Source organism: Arachis hypogaea, chromosome 14 (genome assembly GCF_003086295.3).
Source record: "Arachis hypogaea cultivar Tifrunner chromosome 14, arahy.Tifrunner.gnm2.J5K5, whole genome shotgun sequence".
NCBI lineage: Eukaryota > Viridiplantae > Streptophyta > Magnoliopsida > Fabales > Fabaceae > Arachis > Arachis hypogaea.
Genome location: NC_092049.1, coordinates 1214296 through 1230896, shown reverse-complemented (window position 1 = coordinate 1230896; position 16601 = coordinate 1214296). Strand labels below are relative to the sequence as shown.

Below are 16601 nucleotides of genomic sequence, written 5' to 3'. Positions count from 1 at the left end.
TATTTCTTTATAGGTAATTAATTCTCTGTCAAAGGGTTAGGAGTTCTGTTTATGTTTTGTATGAATAATTAATGTACGTTTATTTTATTTTGAAGTCTTACATTGATCTATTTTGTGATTGAGTTATTCATTTTTCATTCGGATTAGTGGATCGAAAGGTAAGCTAATTATTTTTGGATTCTTTTATTATAATTGGAAAAATTGATACTTGAATCAAAGTTTAAAAACTCTTTCACATGACTATTTGAATTCGACTAGGAATAGTGGTTCAATTAGTGTTCAACACATACATGATTTTCAATGACTCTAATTTTGAATAAGTGACATATAATTTGAATGCATGACATATAATTCGACCTAAGGACTACTTTTTCATCTTATTTGAATCTAAAATCAGTTTTTGTGCTTAATCTCTAGATTAATTAATTGACACCTAATTGATGCTTGAGAAACTGAGGAGTCAGGGAATCGAAAATCAGTTACTAAAGGTTTTATCGTAAAAGATCTTTACAAACTTCAAGATAAATAAACAAGATTGGTTTACCGAGCATAAGCATCTTCAAAACCCTTGAATCTCATCATCACTGTCTTCTCTCAAATCATCATTCAAGTTCATTATCCGTGGCATCCAAGCATTCAGCATTCAAAATTCTCAAGGCTCCCATCAAGATACTCTCTTGTCCTCTTCGATCATCAATAAAGTTTTATTAATCTAATTAGGCTTTTTAATTGAAAATTTGCTTGTTCAATCCTTTAATTCTTGTGGAAACAATATCCACTCACCATGGTATTACTTGTGCGATCTGGTGCACTTGTCGGCATCTTTGAGCATCAATTTTCACTCATCAGATATCTTTTTTTTTCTCAGTTCTTGTCATTTCTGAAATTCTTTCAACATCAAATTTGTGTTTTTCAATTTCACCGCTTTCTTTATTTTTTGAACTTTTCTTTTTAATAACAAAGGACAAGGATGTTCGACCTAAACAGCACAAACACATAAGAAATAAAAAATACTAAAGAATTGAGCAACAGAAGTTTGAAATTCTGATAAAATAGACTTCCTATAGCAAATGCATTCATTATATTTAATATTATTTTGTTGTATTCAAACAAATACAAATATCAATCCATTTTATGAAAAAATGTGACTATTTAACTAACCACCAAAATCACTTGTTAAAAATAATAATTTATTGTGGCATCTAAACATATAGATGTTTACTAATCTAACTAATATGAAACTTGGTAAGACAAGGGGATTAAATAACTGAAAAATAAGATTAGTAAAAAATATTCTTTGAATACTAAATTTACGTGTTGAATTTTTTTTCTTGTCCCCATAATTCAAAAAGTTTTTTTTATTATTGTCGAAGAAATAAAATAAAAGATGGGGTAGAGCTATGACAGTTATTATATGAGGTCTACCCAATGCTAAATGCAAAGGCATATAATAGATCAATATGAACATAATGCCTAATTGTTGCTGATAGTTTTTTCTCAGCCTCTTCTTGCATAATCCGAGCTTGAAGAAGGAAGAGATAAGAGAGACCTATGGAAAATGTGCTCCGAAATTCATAATAGAGTCCGACCACAATGATCGAATTCATTATTTTCATGCATAAGTATATTAGATTATCCAGTGTAAAAGATTGAAAAATCATCGCAAATTGTTGTTTTTTATTATCTATTACAATCTCCAGCTTATTATCTAATTTTCAATCCATATATTTGTATACTAATTTTTCAACCTTCCATATTTCTATAAAAAAAAAAATAGAAAGAGATAGGCTGAAAACGACGTCTCTTATCTCACTGACACCAAATAAGGGAATCTAAAGTGAGTGGAATATAATGAAATAGAGCCACTTTGAAGTTTCCTATGAAATGAGGCATAGAACGGGACCATTGCGAAGAAGTTCCACGAGTTACAAAGAAAACTTCGAGCTCATATTAGTCATCGGATTGACAACAGGAATTGAACTCTATGAGATCAAATTTTTCATTTCCTTAATAGATCAGTGGTAGAGCAGTCGACTGTTAACTGACTGGTCGTGGGTTTCAATCCTACTTAGAGAGGTTTAGTTCATTCCGAATTCTTGAATTTGGAATGAAAGGCTTAGATTCGCTTTGACCGTTAAAAGTAGGTAACCCGTGCCTTCTATTTTTTATTTGTCTCTATTGCGTTCTATCTCATCGTATCCGATTCGGTTCTGCGATATTTGAGAATCGCCGTCAATACCTCAGTGTAGGTTCAGAATACTCCCTTGTTCCATAGTCCGGGGCTATTTAAACTAACCAATTTAAAATTCTCCGATGTACTAGTATTAGCAATAGCAAGTGTATCTTTGATGCAGTCATCAATTCTCTCGAGAGATTACAATTACTACGAGCAAACATATTAATGATGAGGAAGACATTTTTGCTATGCTACAAATATTTTATTTGTTCTGCTATTCTGCATAAACTTGACTGAAAAAGAATTTATGAAAGGTAAAAATATGCGGATTAAAAGTTAAAACTTATGACATATTTTTTTATTTAGAAATATCCATCATTTACATTTTTTTTTAAGAAAACAATAGGTAAGGCCATTATATTTCGATAAAATACCCACACCCAAGCTCTATAACGTTGGGTCAGCTAATCTGTGCATAATTTTTCTATCCCCATAGATAAAGGTCTTTAGCTTTTTGGCTGGTTGTGGGTGAGGAAGGATTCGAACCCCCAATACTTTAGTTCATAGCCACGTGTTTTAATCTTTTAATTTGTTTCTTAATGCTGGTAAAAAAACTAAATCAACACAAGATTTGGATAGTTATATCTGGGCTAAAATTCTTGATTCTTTCACCCATCTTAAGTTGTATAGTTTGATTGAGAAATTTATGGTATATGATCCTCGTAGATTAAACAATATGAATTGTCTTTGCATGGTAAGTGAAAAGTGTTCAAAGTACTATATATAACCATAAAAGAAACATTATATATAACTTTTAGTAGTACAAAATAAATTATAGAATTGATATCAATATCAATTTCATACTAATTAATATACACATGCATAACAAAGCTATAAAGGTAAATATCATATTTATAGTTAATTATATTTGATTGACAATTATATTATAATAATTTGACAATTAAAATGATTGACAATTAGTATAATTATTTATTACATGTTGATTTTTATATAATTATAAAAAGATAATTTTTTAAAATAAGTTGAAAAAAGAGAAGTATACATATTGACATTAGAACGCGTCTTGTTAGCATTTTTGGCGCTAGAATGCTACTTGTATAAAATAATATAATGGTTCTTACAAAATTGCATTCAGTTAAAATGTGTGTGGAGCAATTGATATTCAATATTGTTCTACTTGATTCAGGCTATTCAAGTTTAAATATTTTTGAAAAATATTAGAGAATCAATATTTTTTATTAATATAGCAAAGCTATAAAGGTAACTATTATATTTATAACTAATTATGTTTGATTGACAATTATATTATAATAATTTAACAATTAAAATGATTGACAATTAGTATAATTATTTATTACATGTTAATTTTTATATAATTATAAGAAAGATAATTTTTTAAAATAAGTTGAAAAAAGAGAAGTATACATATTGACATTAGAACGCGTCTTGTCAGTATTTTTTGGCGCTAAAATGTTACTTGTTATAAAATAATATAATGGTTCTTAAAAAATTGCATTCAATTAAAATGTGTGTGGAGCAATTGATATTCAGTATTGTTCTACTTGATTCGGGCTATTCAAGTTTAAATGTTTTTAAAAAATATTAGAGAATCAATATTTTTTATTAATATTAGTTAATATTTTAGACTAACATATTATTTAAGATTTAAATTTTACAATTTAAAATCTAATTTATAGTGATTAGAATTAACCAAGTGTTAGCCAAAATATTAAATTTTGTTAATCATATAACATTATTCAATTTTGTTTATTCAAATTAAATTAATAATTCCAAAAAAGGAAGATTTTGGCCGTTTTCGACTAAATTCTTTTAGTTATTACCAAACATTTTTCTAAAATAATGTTGAAATAGAACCATATTAATTTCAAAAATTGATAAGATAAGTGTGAATATAAAATATAAACGTTTGTTATACAAAATAATTTCATATAATTATCAAGTTTCTTTTTGTTGGTCGGATATATAATTATCAAGTTTATCTGGTCCTCCGATTCTCTCCAATCTGGCCACATTGTTCTCATAATTTTTTTTTTTTTGGTTAATACATTGTTCTCGTAAATTAATGAGAAACAAAATTACAAGAAAACAAATGAAGAGCCTGTAACTGAGTACCCATATATGGGGTACCATGGACAATCCGCCCAACAATCCCACACATTATAATAAATATAAACCAAAAAAAAAAAAAAACCAAGACCAAAATGAGGGGCAACCAAAAATGCTAGAGGGCAATAAGATGTTTTTGGCCCTTATTTATCGTGGTTAACTCAATTTTTTTAGTTTAATAATTTAATAAAATATTTTAAGGTGAAAGCTTAGGTGTAGTTGATTTTATGTAAAGTTGATAAGTAAGAGTCGTTAGATGATTTGACTAAATTTTCATCTAACAATTCTCGCCTATCAACTGCAGTTGAGTTTTCACTATATTTTAAGGGAGCCACCCAGATAAATACGCTAAAAACGTCTTGTTATAAAGATGTTTTTTAATAATTAAAATTTAACACATATAATCGATTAAATCGTATTATTTTTGTCAAAATTAAATTAGACAAATTGATTTGACCGAAAAATGATAAATCAAATCTTCAATTGGTCTAAATTAATATTATTTTTTATAGAAAATAACTATAATACCCTATTATAAAAAATGACTAAAATACTTCTATTATATATATATATATATATATATATATATATATATTAATTTTGAGAATTCTAATTACTTATATTGTAGTAATTTTTTATAAAAAAATAATATTAATTTAGATCAATTCAAAATTTGATTCATCATTTTTTCGGTTAAATCAATTTGTTTAGCATAATTTTGATAAACATAACATGATTTAATCGATTATATATGTTAAATTTTAATAAATTGTGATGGTTTTCTATGATTCCTGTTAATGGGGGGCATTGATGGCAGTAAGGCCGCAAGCGAGAGCCTGTGAGGGAATATTCCTGACCTTGTGCAGAGCCTCAGCGAAAATGACACCCATACCCATGTGCAAGTGAGGTTCAATGTGGCAATGGAAGGCCCAAACCCCAGGGTTATCTGCCTTGAACCTCAACGCCGTCCAACCATAAGGGAATATAACCGCCGTGTTCCTCAGCGGCGCGTGTGTCAGGTTGAATCTCTTTTCATCCTCCCCCGTTTTGAACTTCCCTTCTCCGTACCCCAAAACCCAGAAGTCATGCCCATGCAGGTGCCATGGGTGAATCTCACTTCCCTTCCCCGTTAGTTGGTTCGCATTCTGTAGAATCACATCCACAACCTCCTTCAGCCGGAACACGTACACGCCGTTGCCGGTGGTCGCGTTTGCGTTCACCGGAGGGTTGAATATGTCGTAATCGCTCGGGAAGTTCTCCGGCGGGGGGTTCTGTCAAAGGTGTTGTTGAGCTTGAACTTCATGGATCCCAGGTATGGAGTAGTGGGCAAAGATAAAGAGACGTTGTTAATGGCCCATTTGATGAACCCTTGGATCTTGTTCTGCGTGTTCAAGAGCACGATCCTGCGGTGGGAGTAGCGCGGAGGCTGAGGTGTCATCATCTTATTGGCTATAATTTTCTTTGTGAAGGCCTTGCTCCGCTCGAAGTCATCCCATCGCGGGGTGACAGGGGGCGGAGAGGCTGGAAAGACGGAGGCGGAGATGTTTTTGTAGTTCAAAAGGGTGAGAGCCGTGAGGACTTGTTGTGGGATGGGTGGCTTTCTTGCTCGGACACCGACTGAAAGCCAATAGTTTTTGGTGGGATCTTGGTCTGTGGTGAGGAGGACTGAGTAGCTCTCTCCGGAGTAGATGTCTATGTCATCCACTGTGAATGGTTCCACGTAGTTTCCATCGGCTTCCACCACCGTCAGTTTGTGATTCTACCCATACATAAATACAATAACAAGGATTATGTTAGATAATTAATGATTTTTTTGAACAACATGAAGAACAGATCTTAAAATTGGCTCAATTTAAGTAAAACACACCACATTCTAAAATATTCATTTAAATCTTAATATTAGAATAACAATTCACATTCAATATATCTATTGTTCATATTATTTAATATTTTTATTGTGTACTTATACTTTTTCATACAATAATGTGGTAACATTAATTAATTTCATGTATGTATAATTCAAATATTTGTTCAATTTAAAAGTAGTGAAAGAAAATATGAACGAATAATAATGGAGGTAAATTGAATTTATTGTTTTACATAGAGTTAATATTTAATTTAGCTCTTGAAGTTTAAAATCAAGCTCAAATTTATTTTTAAAATTATAATTGACTCAATTCAACTTCAAAATTTATAATAGTAACTCATGTATAAATGACATGTTGATTTTACAGGTTAATTTGTCAAGATTTGAATTTCTCGTCTAGATTTCATATGACTAAAATCTATTAAACTTTTTAAAAATTTGTTTGGTTCCCCAAAATTCTTACGAAAAAGACAATAACAAGTTTAATTTAAAAATTTTGCAGTTCTATAAACAATAATCAAGTTTTTAGAGTTCTAAAAAATCTCGAACACATGAAAATTAGACAAAGAATTCAAATTATAACTTATTAATGTACCAAAACAATATGTGATTAATGAAAACTAGTTTAAAAATAAATGTAAATTACGATTATAAATTATAAATTTAAATTTAAATTTATTAAAATTTTTAAAGAGCAAATTCAATCAAACTTTAAATTTATCGTGAAAGGCAATAACCTTTTGTTTAATATCTTTCACCTGCCTACTCCGACCAAACTTCCGGAATTCCAGTAATAATTTTGTTCTTTCACATTCTTTATGCTTTCTACTTATATATTTTAACTTCTTATTTTGTCTCTCTTCAAAATGTTGTTATTATTTGATTGTGCTTTATTGACAACTCACCGATTCCAAATTAACTCATGCGAGCACGTATAAATAAATTGTTATTCTAAAGATGGATCACCTAGCCACACCTTTTTAATTATGTCATTGTTTTTCGAGAAATGTTATTTAAATTTCAAACTCAATGTAAAATTAATAATTAAGAGTTATTAAATAATAATTTAGTCAAATATATCAAATTATTTAACGATTTTTAGTTATTAATTTTACATAACTTACCTACAAATGAATTTTTATGTTAATTTTATGGACCAAAATATCTTACATGTGGTGATCAAAAAAGAATAAAAAAAATTGTATAATAATCTTCTTAATATTAAAATATTATGTGTAAAACATATTATATCATTACAAATAAAAATACTTTATTTTAGTAAAACAGAAATTTTTATATTAAAAAAATAGAGTTATTTAATCAATTTCACAATTTATCTATAAGAAGATGATCGTTTACTTTATGTGAAATTAATAGTTAAAAATATTAGATGATTTAATATATTTAACTCAACGACTATGCTATGTATATATTACAATCAGCCATCAACATCAGTTATCAGTATAAAATATATATTGAAATAATATAAATACACATTAAAAATAAAATAAATTATATATATATTTATACATAAATACATTAGTAACTGATTTTAATAATTAATTTTAGTATATAAATAACACTTTTATTAACTAAATTACTACTAAATAATTTATAATTATTAACTTTATACGAAAATAATTTTATAGAAATTTCCACTATTAGATATTTGCATTGATGACATCTTAATTCTTAACCGCTAATTGTGCTTCATGGATTTCACCATCAAACAGGACTTATTTAATTCTTCCTTTTATCATACCTACTTGCACACAAATTATTCCATTGTTTAGCGACTATAATAATAATAATCATAATTCAAATGGATTTGAGTGGGTGAAGGAATCATGACTCACTTCCATTATTGCATATCCTTTTGGACCCTTTTTTTTCTTCATTCACCAAATATCTTCTTCTTAGAGAAACTTTATCATCAGACAGCTATTTCTCACATATATAGATGCTCAAAAGCTAATCACAACCTTCCCATTATACTTTTATTTATAATGACACGCACAAACTTTAATTTAACAAAATGATAAACCTAGCGAGATATATATATTGTATTTCAAATAAATATGAGGTGTAAGTCACAATCATTTAAGTTTAATCAAATGAATATATAATAGGTTTAATTATTTTATTAGCTTTTATAATTTAATTAAATTTATAATTATGCCTTTATATTTTTTTTAAGTGAGTTTTTATATTATTTTTAATTTTGTATTAGATCTTTTTTAGTATAAAAATTATTAGAATTAACTAAATATTTTTCGTAAATTGAGGATATTTATAATTAAAAATCTAATTAAATTTTTAACCACATATTTTTTTAGAGAAATATTTTGTTAATTTTAACGTTTTTATATGAAAAGAACCTAATTACAAAATTAAAAGTAATATAGAGACTTAATTGAAAAGATAAAAAATATAGGGACATAATTAAAAATGTAATAAAATTATAGAAACCGATAGAGTAATTAAATCTATATAATATATTTTAAGAATTTAATTTTAATATACTCATAGTGTAAAATAATTTTATACGTGTATATAATTATGTAATATCACATCAGTAAATATTAAGTAATTTATTTTCATATAAATATAATTACATGACTATATATTTTATAATATTAGATCAAAATTAAACTTATATATTAAAAAGTTTTTAGATCTAACAATACTTTAATGAGTATAACCATTTTTTTTTAGTTTCTCACTTAATTCGGAAATTTTTTATAAATTGAGTTATGATTCTCCCATCCATCCTAACCGCTTTTAACAAATAATATCATTAAGAGAGAAATTAGTTTTTTTTTTTTTAAAACAGAATGAAAAGTAGATATGTAAAAGCTAATATATATATATATATATATATATATATATATTTAAATTTATCAAAATTTAAAAAATATTCCAAAGTGTTATTTTGTTTTAATTTTATCTCAAAAATTTTCGATTTGCATCAAATATATCCTTAACACCTAAATTTTCAAAAATTTAAACCTAATTCAGAATAATACATGAAAACTATCTCTAGTTTACTTATATTGATAGTTATGTTTTCTAAATTTTAAAGAAAATTAATGGTTAGAAATATATTTGATGTAAATAAATTTTTTTAAAATAAAATTAAAATAAAATAAAATTTTAAAAACAAAAAAATATGTAAAATGAATTAATTAACTTACTGAAATGGCGAAGTTGAGGGAAGCTAAGGAAGTAGTACTAGAAATCCTGATTCGGTAGGTGTGGTTTGGGTCCACATGAAGAATCTGAGGTGCGCATTCTTCACCACCCTTAAGTTCACATTGTGGCAGACTTGTGTTTATGAATTTCGCTGCCAGGGAACAATTAAACTGTCCTCTTCCATTTATCAGCAGTGACTGAAATAAATCAACAAAGTCAAAACCGTGTGTGTCAAAAACTGACACAAAAATAAAAGTAATAAAAAGAAGATACAGTCTCATTATGATGACTAAAGGGCTTGTATAGTAGTATAAGAAAATTTTAAAGTATACTGCTATAAAGATGCTCTACTAACACTTTGTTTGAAAAATGGATGAAAAGAAAATAGGTGAAAAAAAATGAGAGGAAAGAAAATAGAAGGAAAAGTTAATTTTTTTTTGTATTGTTTGGATGAAGAGAAAATGAAAGAAAAGAAAATAGAAAGAATTTTTTTTTTGTTTTAATGCAAAGAAAAATAAGAAAAGAGAAAATCATACCTAAATGAAATTACATTAATACCTTTTATAAATTATAATATACCAATGTTATGATGACAAATTTGTAATTTTACTCATTTTTTTACTCCAATCTAAGTTTTCTTCTCAATTTTGGAGAGAAAATTTTAACATAGCTCCTACATGTACTTTTACATTTTTCATTCATTTTCTTTTTTCATCCAAATAATAAAAACTAATTTTTCCATCTATTTTTTTTCCTTTATTTTCTTTTTTTCTAAATTCTTCTAAACCAAACAAAGTGTAAGAGTCTACAACCACACTTTTAAATATTACCTAATACAATATATTTATGTCTTGCTACATCACATGTTTAATTTTCAATATTCAATAAAAGTCTCATAAGTGTATGTTATAATGTTCATAGAGTTAACAAATATTTTCCATGGTGGAGGGGGATTTTTTTCTCTTTTTGTCAGAGACAGAAAGTATATAAATTGTATACAGAGATATAATTATTTATGTTTTTTTTTTATTACTTTTAAGTTTTTTAAAAAGGTATTTAATAAAATAATATCAAAATTGTATATTTAAAAGATCTAAAATTTGATTACTGGTGAACCTAAAAAATAAAAATAAAAAATAAAAAAATTTTAATTGAAAAAAGTAATAAAAATATAATTATTTATATTATCTCTTTTTATTAACTTAAATTTTTAAAAAAATGGCATCATAATATGTAATTTTTCATCAATAAATTATTTTAATAACTCAATAAGGCAAATAATATACGTAAAATAATTTATATATATTTTTCTGAACATATTTAATGCTTAAACTAAGATTGATTATAATTTTTCTATTTTTAATATTTTATATGAAGTTAACTATTAGTAAAATATCAGAAATACTTAAAGAGAAATAATTTCTTTAAATAAATTGTATCCAACTATTTTTATAATTATATAGAACATTTCTTAATAATAAAAAAATACTTCTTTCTTGAAAAACCAAAAAAAAAAAAAATTCCAAATGGACACTAATTAATCCTTCAAGCATTACTTTTGCAAAGAAAAATTCACTCTGGAAAAGTTCAATGATCTGGATTAAAAATATTATTGTCGGAGAAGTGGGTCACCTATGCATCTTTTCCTAATTTCATCAAAGTTTCAAATTTCTCATTATTGTTCTATTTTCATTATGTGGAGAGAGTAACATAGAAAGAATATAATGTATGACTTGTTTAAAGCACCTTTAATTTGAGATAGTTTTTATTTTCTCCCAAAAAGGCAAAAACAACTATTTGTCTATGAAAGATGTATACCAAATAGAAAGTTATTTTTGAAAGATCTCATTATAATAATTTAATCATAAAACCAGATCATGTAAACTCATTCATGTTCCTTTAGAAAACGAAAGTTATACATTAGATATATGACACTTTAGTCACCCAAGTTAATAAATATAATAGTAAAAAAAATATAAATAATAAGAGTTTAACCAGAGAATTAATTTTTATTTAATTATAAATTCTAAATTTTAAACCTTAAATTTTAAATCTTAAAATTTTCAAAAATGAAGGTTAAAAAATAATTTTATAACAAAAAAGTTAACAAATATTGACTACTTAAGATTTTGTTAGTATTTTTTTTTTACCAAAAGATAGGAGACTCAAACTCGCAACCTCTTAATTAAGTATGGGGAAATTATGCCATTTGAACTATACCTCATTGTTAGTTATATATTGTTTACTAAAAAAAATGTGAAAGAGTTGTTTAATACTAAGTAAGTTTCTGACTAATTAAAAATAGGGTTATGCTACGTGTACATTAAAATCAGCCACCAAAGTTAATCATCAGTATAAAATACATACTAGAATACAAATATACATTAAAAATAAATTAAACCACACATATATTTATATTAATGGCTGATTTTAGTGGCTGATTTTAATAGTTAATTTTGGTACAAATAACATTTCTCTTAAAAATACAAAAACGTCCATATTTTTTAAAATACAAAACATATAAAGACAAATAGATTTTTAAAAAAAAATTTAAATGTCTTGCATTTTAAAAAATAGAAGACTTATTTGTCTTCGAAATACGTCAGCTACTGTTTTCTATTATTATTATTATTATTATTAATCACCTGAGGTTCACCAATCCATCTGAAGGGATTGGAAGATAGGCCAACCTCTTGTTCATGAGAGCTTGTGTGCCATAAATCACTGAGGAGAAGGTTGAATTCACCATCATAATGGAATGGCTCCTTTTCTCCCTTTGCTAACTCCACTATCAATGAACCATACAACCCTGCTGCTCTCTGCATTCCATAGTGTCCATGGTAGAAATATGTACCTGCCTGCACATTATCATAACAACTCAGCAAAATATTCGTGTTTCATAGAAAATAACACAAGTAAAGGGAGGACAGAAAAGGTAATTTACCTTGTCAACTTTGAATCTGTAATGAAAAGTTTCTCCTGGATTTATAGCACATTGTGAGATAGCAGCAGTTCCATCTGCCCAAGGAGTCCCAACCTGTGAACATGAAACAACAAATTAAGTGTTATCATTTTATTTTAGTAGGTTCTTGGAATGATAAAGAGTTTGAGTTTCAGATGTTTTTTTTTCAATAAATATTGGTTATGGTACTGACACTATAATGTTAGACTTCTAAGATTTTCTCATAAAATAAATAAAAAAATGTAAAAAAATTATCAGAATTTATTTTTTATCAACTCAATTTTTTTATTTTAGTTTCTTTAATTTAGTAATCCAACAACATATTTTATCTCATCTTTTTAAATATTAACGACTAACTAATGACAAAAATAATAAATTCTAATGGTTCTCTAACATGTATTTTTTTATTTAAATTAAATAAATATAAAAATTACGGAAATGTATAAAATATAAAGTAATCACCTAAATACACAACGTATCACATCTCGAATATTGAATGAGAAATTAAAAAATAAGCAGATGTCGAATATTTAAACTCCATTCTATGATATAACAATGACTAACGTATCCAGAGTGCACCCGAAATATGTGTTAAGCGAAAAAAACGGATACTGAACATTTGAGATACGTGTAAAGGACTAATATGAGTCTCAGCACTCGAGGTATGCTCAATAAATAATTAAGTAAATAATAAGAAAAAAAAAAAGTAAGAGAAAATTAAAGACCTGTCTGATTCCATGCCAGTGAATAACAGTACCCTCAGTGGAGAGCTTGTTGGTGAGTGCAATGTGAAGAGTGTCACCAACTTGAGCTCTAATGGTTGGACCTGGAAACTTGCCATTGATTCCCATCACAACATGCTCCAAGCAATCTGGTTTTTTTATCATATACTCCACATCAAACTTGTAATGCCTCACTCTTCCTCCCTCAATCTTCACTACTAATAATAATAAACCCACCCATACAACCCACCAAGCAATTTTCATCATCACTTTATCAATTCAAACACATACACTTCAATTTATTGGTTTTGAATTGTGGTATAGGCCATAGGTTAGGTGAGCATATATATATAGAGACAACAAGACAGAGGCTTCTATGTGTTTTTTCACTTTTTTGATAAATTTTTATTGAATAGATTCTTTGCAAATTGGCGAATTACGCGTTAAATGGTTTTTTTTTTTTATCATTATTATATATTAAGTAAATCTTTGCGTGACTTCTTTTTAAAAACTAAACAGCTAGGTAGGGAATTTTATAAAGAAAAGGGAAAATTAAAAGATTCTTTTATGGTCCACTAGTATGTTTGTTTAATTTATCTATAGACTATGGGTTTTTCCCTTTTCTATTGTTTAATTAATTAATAATAAGAGTAAATGATTTTTTCGATCCCTAATTATTTGTCTGATGAACTTCCCACCCCTTAAGAAATCTAAAAATCTAAATCGGTTTAAATTTACTTTGATATATGTACGTTTCAGTCCCTGATTAGAGACCAAAAATGGCATTTACGCAAAGTAGATAAGAACTGAAACGTACATATATCAAAATAGATAGAAAACAATTTGGATTTTTACATTTTTTAGGAAGTGAAAAGTCCATCAGGTAAATAATTTGAGACCGAAAAAAGACATTTATTTTAATAATAATAAAGAAACAACCGTTGATCCCTGTTGGTGATCGTTGACTTATATGATGATCATGATCAGACCTTCCCCCTTCCCCCTTGTAAACTCTTGTAAATTTGTTTCAACTTTTTGTCTTACGTGAAATTAAAACGGCTAAAAATAGAGTACTACTAGTTTTTAGGTTTAATTATTTTATTAATTTCAATAATTTTATTAAGTTTGTAATTAAATTTTTATATTTTTTAATTGAATTTTTATATTATTTTTAATTTTATAATTAAATTATTTTTAGTGTAAAAAATATCACAGTTAATTGAATATTTTTTTATAAAGAATAAAATATCGTTTTTTTTCTTAACGTTTGAGGTAAGTTCTATTGTATCCCTAACATTTAAATCGTTTTATTTTTATCCCTAACATTTATAAAGTGATTCAATGTTATCCCGAAGTCAATTATACTAACAGATCAGATTGTATTTTTTTAATTATTCTCACTGGTATGTATTCATTTTCAATTCAGTCTCATTTGAATGTGTTTGATTTCAATATTGTATTTACTATTTGTATTCAGATTGAATTATATGCCTAAGAAAGTGAATTATATAAATATTGCAGGGATTTATTTTAACTTTTGATGAGCTATCATTCGAAGTGGATAATCGGTTCTGTCCCAGATATTTGTATTCTAACTTTAAGAAGAGATTTTCAAAACTCTAACTAAAGCTCATGATGTGTGATTGACGGTAGGATAACATTGAATCACTTTTATAAACGTTACGAATATAAATAGGATGATTTAAACATTAGAGACACAGATAGGACTTATCCCAAATGTTGGAGACAAAAATAATATTTTACTATTTTATAAATTAAAAATATTCACAATTAAAAATCTAATTAAATCTTTAATTATATATTTTTTAAAAATAATATTTTAATAATTTTAATATTTTTGACATAAAAATAATATAATTATAAAATTAAAAATAATATAAAAATTTAATTAAAACATAATTATAAATTTAATAAAATTATAAAAATTAACAGAATAATTAAACTTAATTTTTATTATTAGCTAAGAAAAATTATACTGCCCTCATTTGAAGATTAAATACAATAAAAGACATTTTAGGCTAGCTATTTTGCGTATACATCCACAAACCACAATAAATTTAAGTGATTAATATTTTTTTCACTCATAACACTTTTGTTTTACCTAACCTGTAGGCGTAGTATAGCTGACAAGCTTATTTTAGTACTTTTTTTAATAATTTTTTTACTTACCATTCGCATGAATGCAAGTTAATAGCTTGTTGATGCTACAATATTTGTGTTACCATTATTCAAAAAGAAGAAAGAAAATAATAGAGGTTAGAGGTTTTTTCTGATTCAATTCAAAGACTAAAAATTAAACTTAGAGTTAAAATTTGAATTAACAATACATATTATTTGTTGTCCATCTTATCTGCACTTCTATGTGTATTTTATTCTGTATTTTTTACTCTGATTTTTTGGATAAAAAAATTAATTGTTTAAATTTTTTAAAAGCTGACTCTACACATTAATTTAAATTTTAGAGGTATTATTTTTATATAAAAAAGAGTAATAAACCAAAAATTGAAACAACGAGAATAAATTAAAATTTTGAGTTTTCATAATATTTTTATCACTCAAAATTTGAAGTTTTAGAAGCAATATATCTATACTAAAAGAAATATTTCATTAAGATAAAAGACAAATAGAGAAATTTAAATATCATTTTTTTCTCATAGCTTTTAAGCTATTATATTTTTTATCTTTCATGAATTTACATTGTATATCTTATTTTCTTATTTTATCTTTTTTTAATTTTTTATGATAAAAGACATTTTGTAAGGTATATGAAAAAACTATTTGCGAAAAAAAAGAGAATTAACTTAGAGAGAAAAACTATTATTATGTCAAATTTTTTTGATGTATTTCTGTTTTATATCATGTACTTGAGAGATTTTTTTTATTAAATTAGGGAAACACTTAGTATTAAAAATCTAGAAATGAATATAACTAAAATAAGCTTGGTTAGAAGATTAGATCGTCTCGGATATATAGGATTAAGAATAATCTAAAGGAATTGATGTTTGAAATCTTTAAAAAGGATAATAAAAAAATCTACTATAGTTATAGTAAAAATTAAATATATACCACTTTGTATAAAGTGGTTGAATCAAGATGCATAGCTGTATATTTTTCTCTTTTTTATTCTATTTTTAATCTATGAAAGTTTTTATTGATAATATTTTAGGAGTAAATAGGCTTAAACAGGTGAAAAACTAGATTTTCTAGAGCTAAAAAGGCCTTAAAATATATATATTTTTAGATTATACGGATATACTCGATATCCGATCCGATCCGATCCGCAAGTATGCAGATCGGATAGGATCGGATCCCACTTAAAAAGATGCGGATATCGTATCCGATCCGATCCGATGAATACAGTGCGGATTAAATAGAATTATAGGTTATATCCGATCCGATCCGATCCGTATACAGCTCTATTATTTCCTGTATAATCATTATCACAGACACATCAGTAACAAAATTTCAGAATCTGTTTTAGTGATCAAATTTATAAAGTTAAAAGTAATCATA

The 16601-nt window shown here is 26.3% G+C and overlaps 1 protein-coding gene and 1 pseudogene across 1 annotated transcript; both read right to left on the bottom strand.

Moving 5' to 3' along the window:
* Window positions 1-951: 951 nt before the first annotated feature.
* On the bottom strand, window positions 952-1661 carry LOC112740462 (putative protein TIC 214 N-terminal part; annotated as a pseudogene).
* Window positions 1662-4979: 3318 nt separating this feature from the next.
* On the bottom strand, window positions 4980-13405 carry LOC112740846 (L-ascorbate oxidase-like). The gene is given in 6 exon segments (XM_025789507.2): window positions 4980-5594; window positions 5597-6083; window positions 9386-9580; window positions 12029-12241; window positions 12328-12420; window positions 13071-13405. Coding segments are annotated over 6 exon segments (1728 nt in total). The 5' UTR covers window positions 13335-13405; the 3' UTR covers window positions 4980-5118.
* Window positions 13406-16601: the final 3196 nt, after the last annotated feature.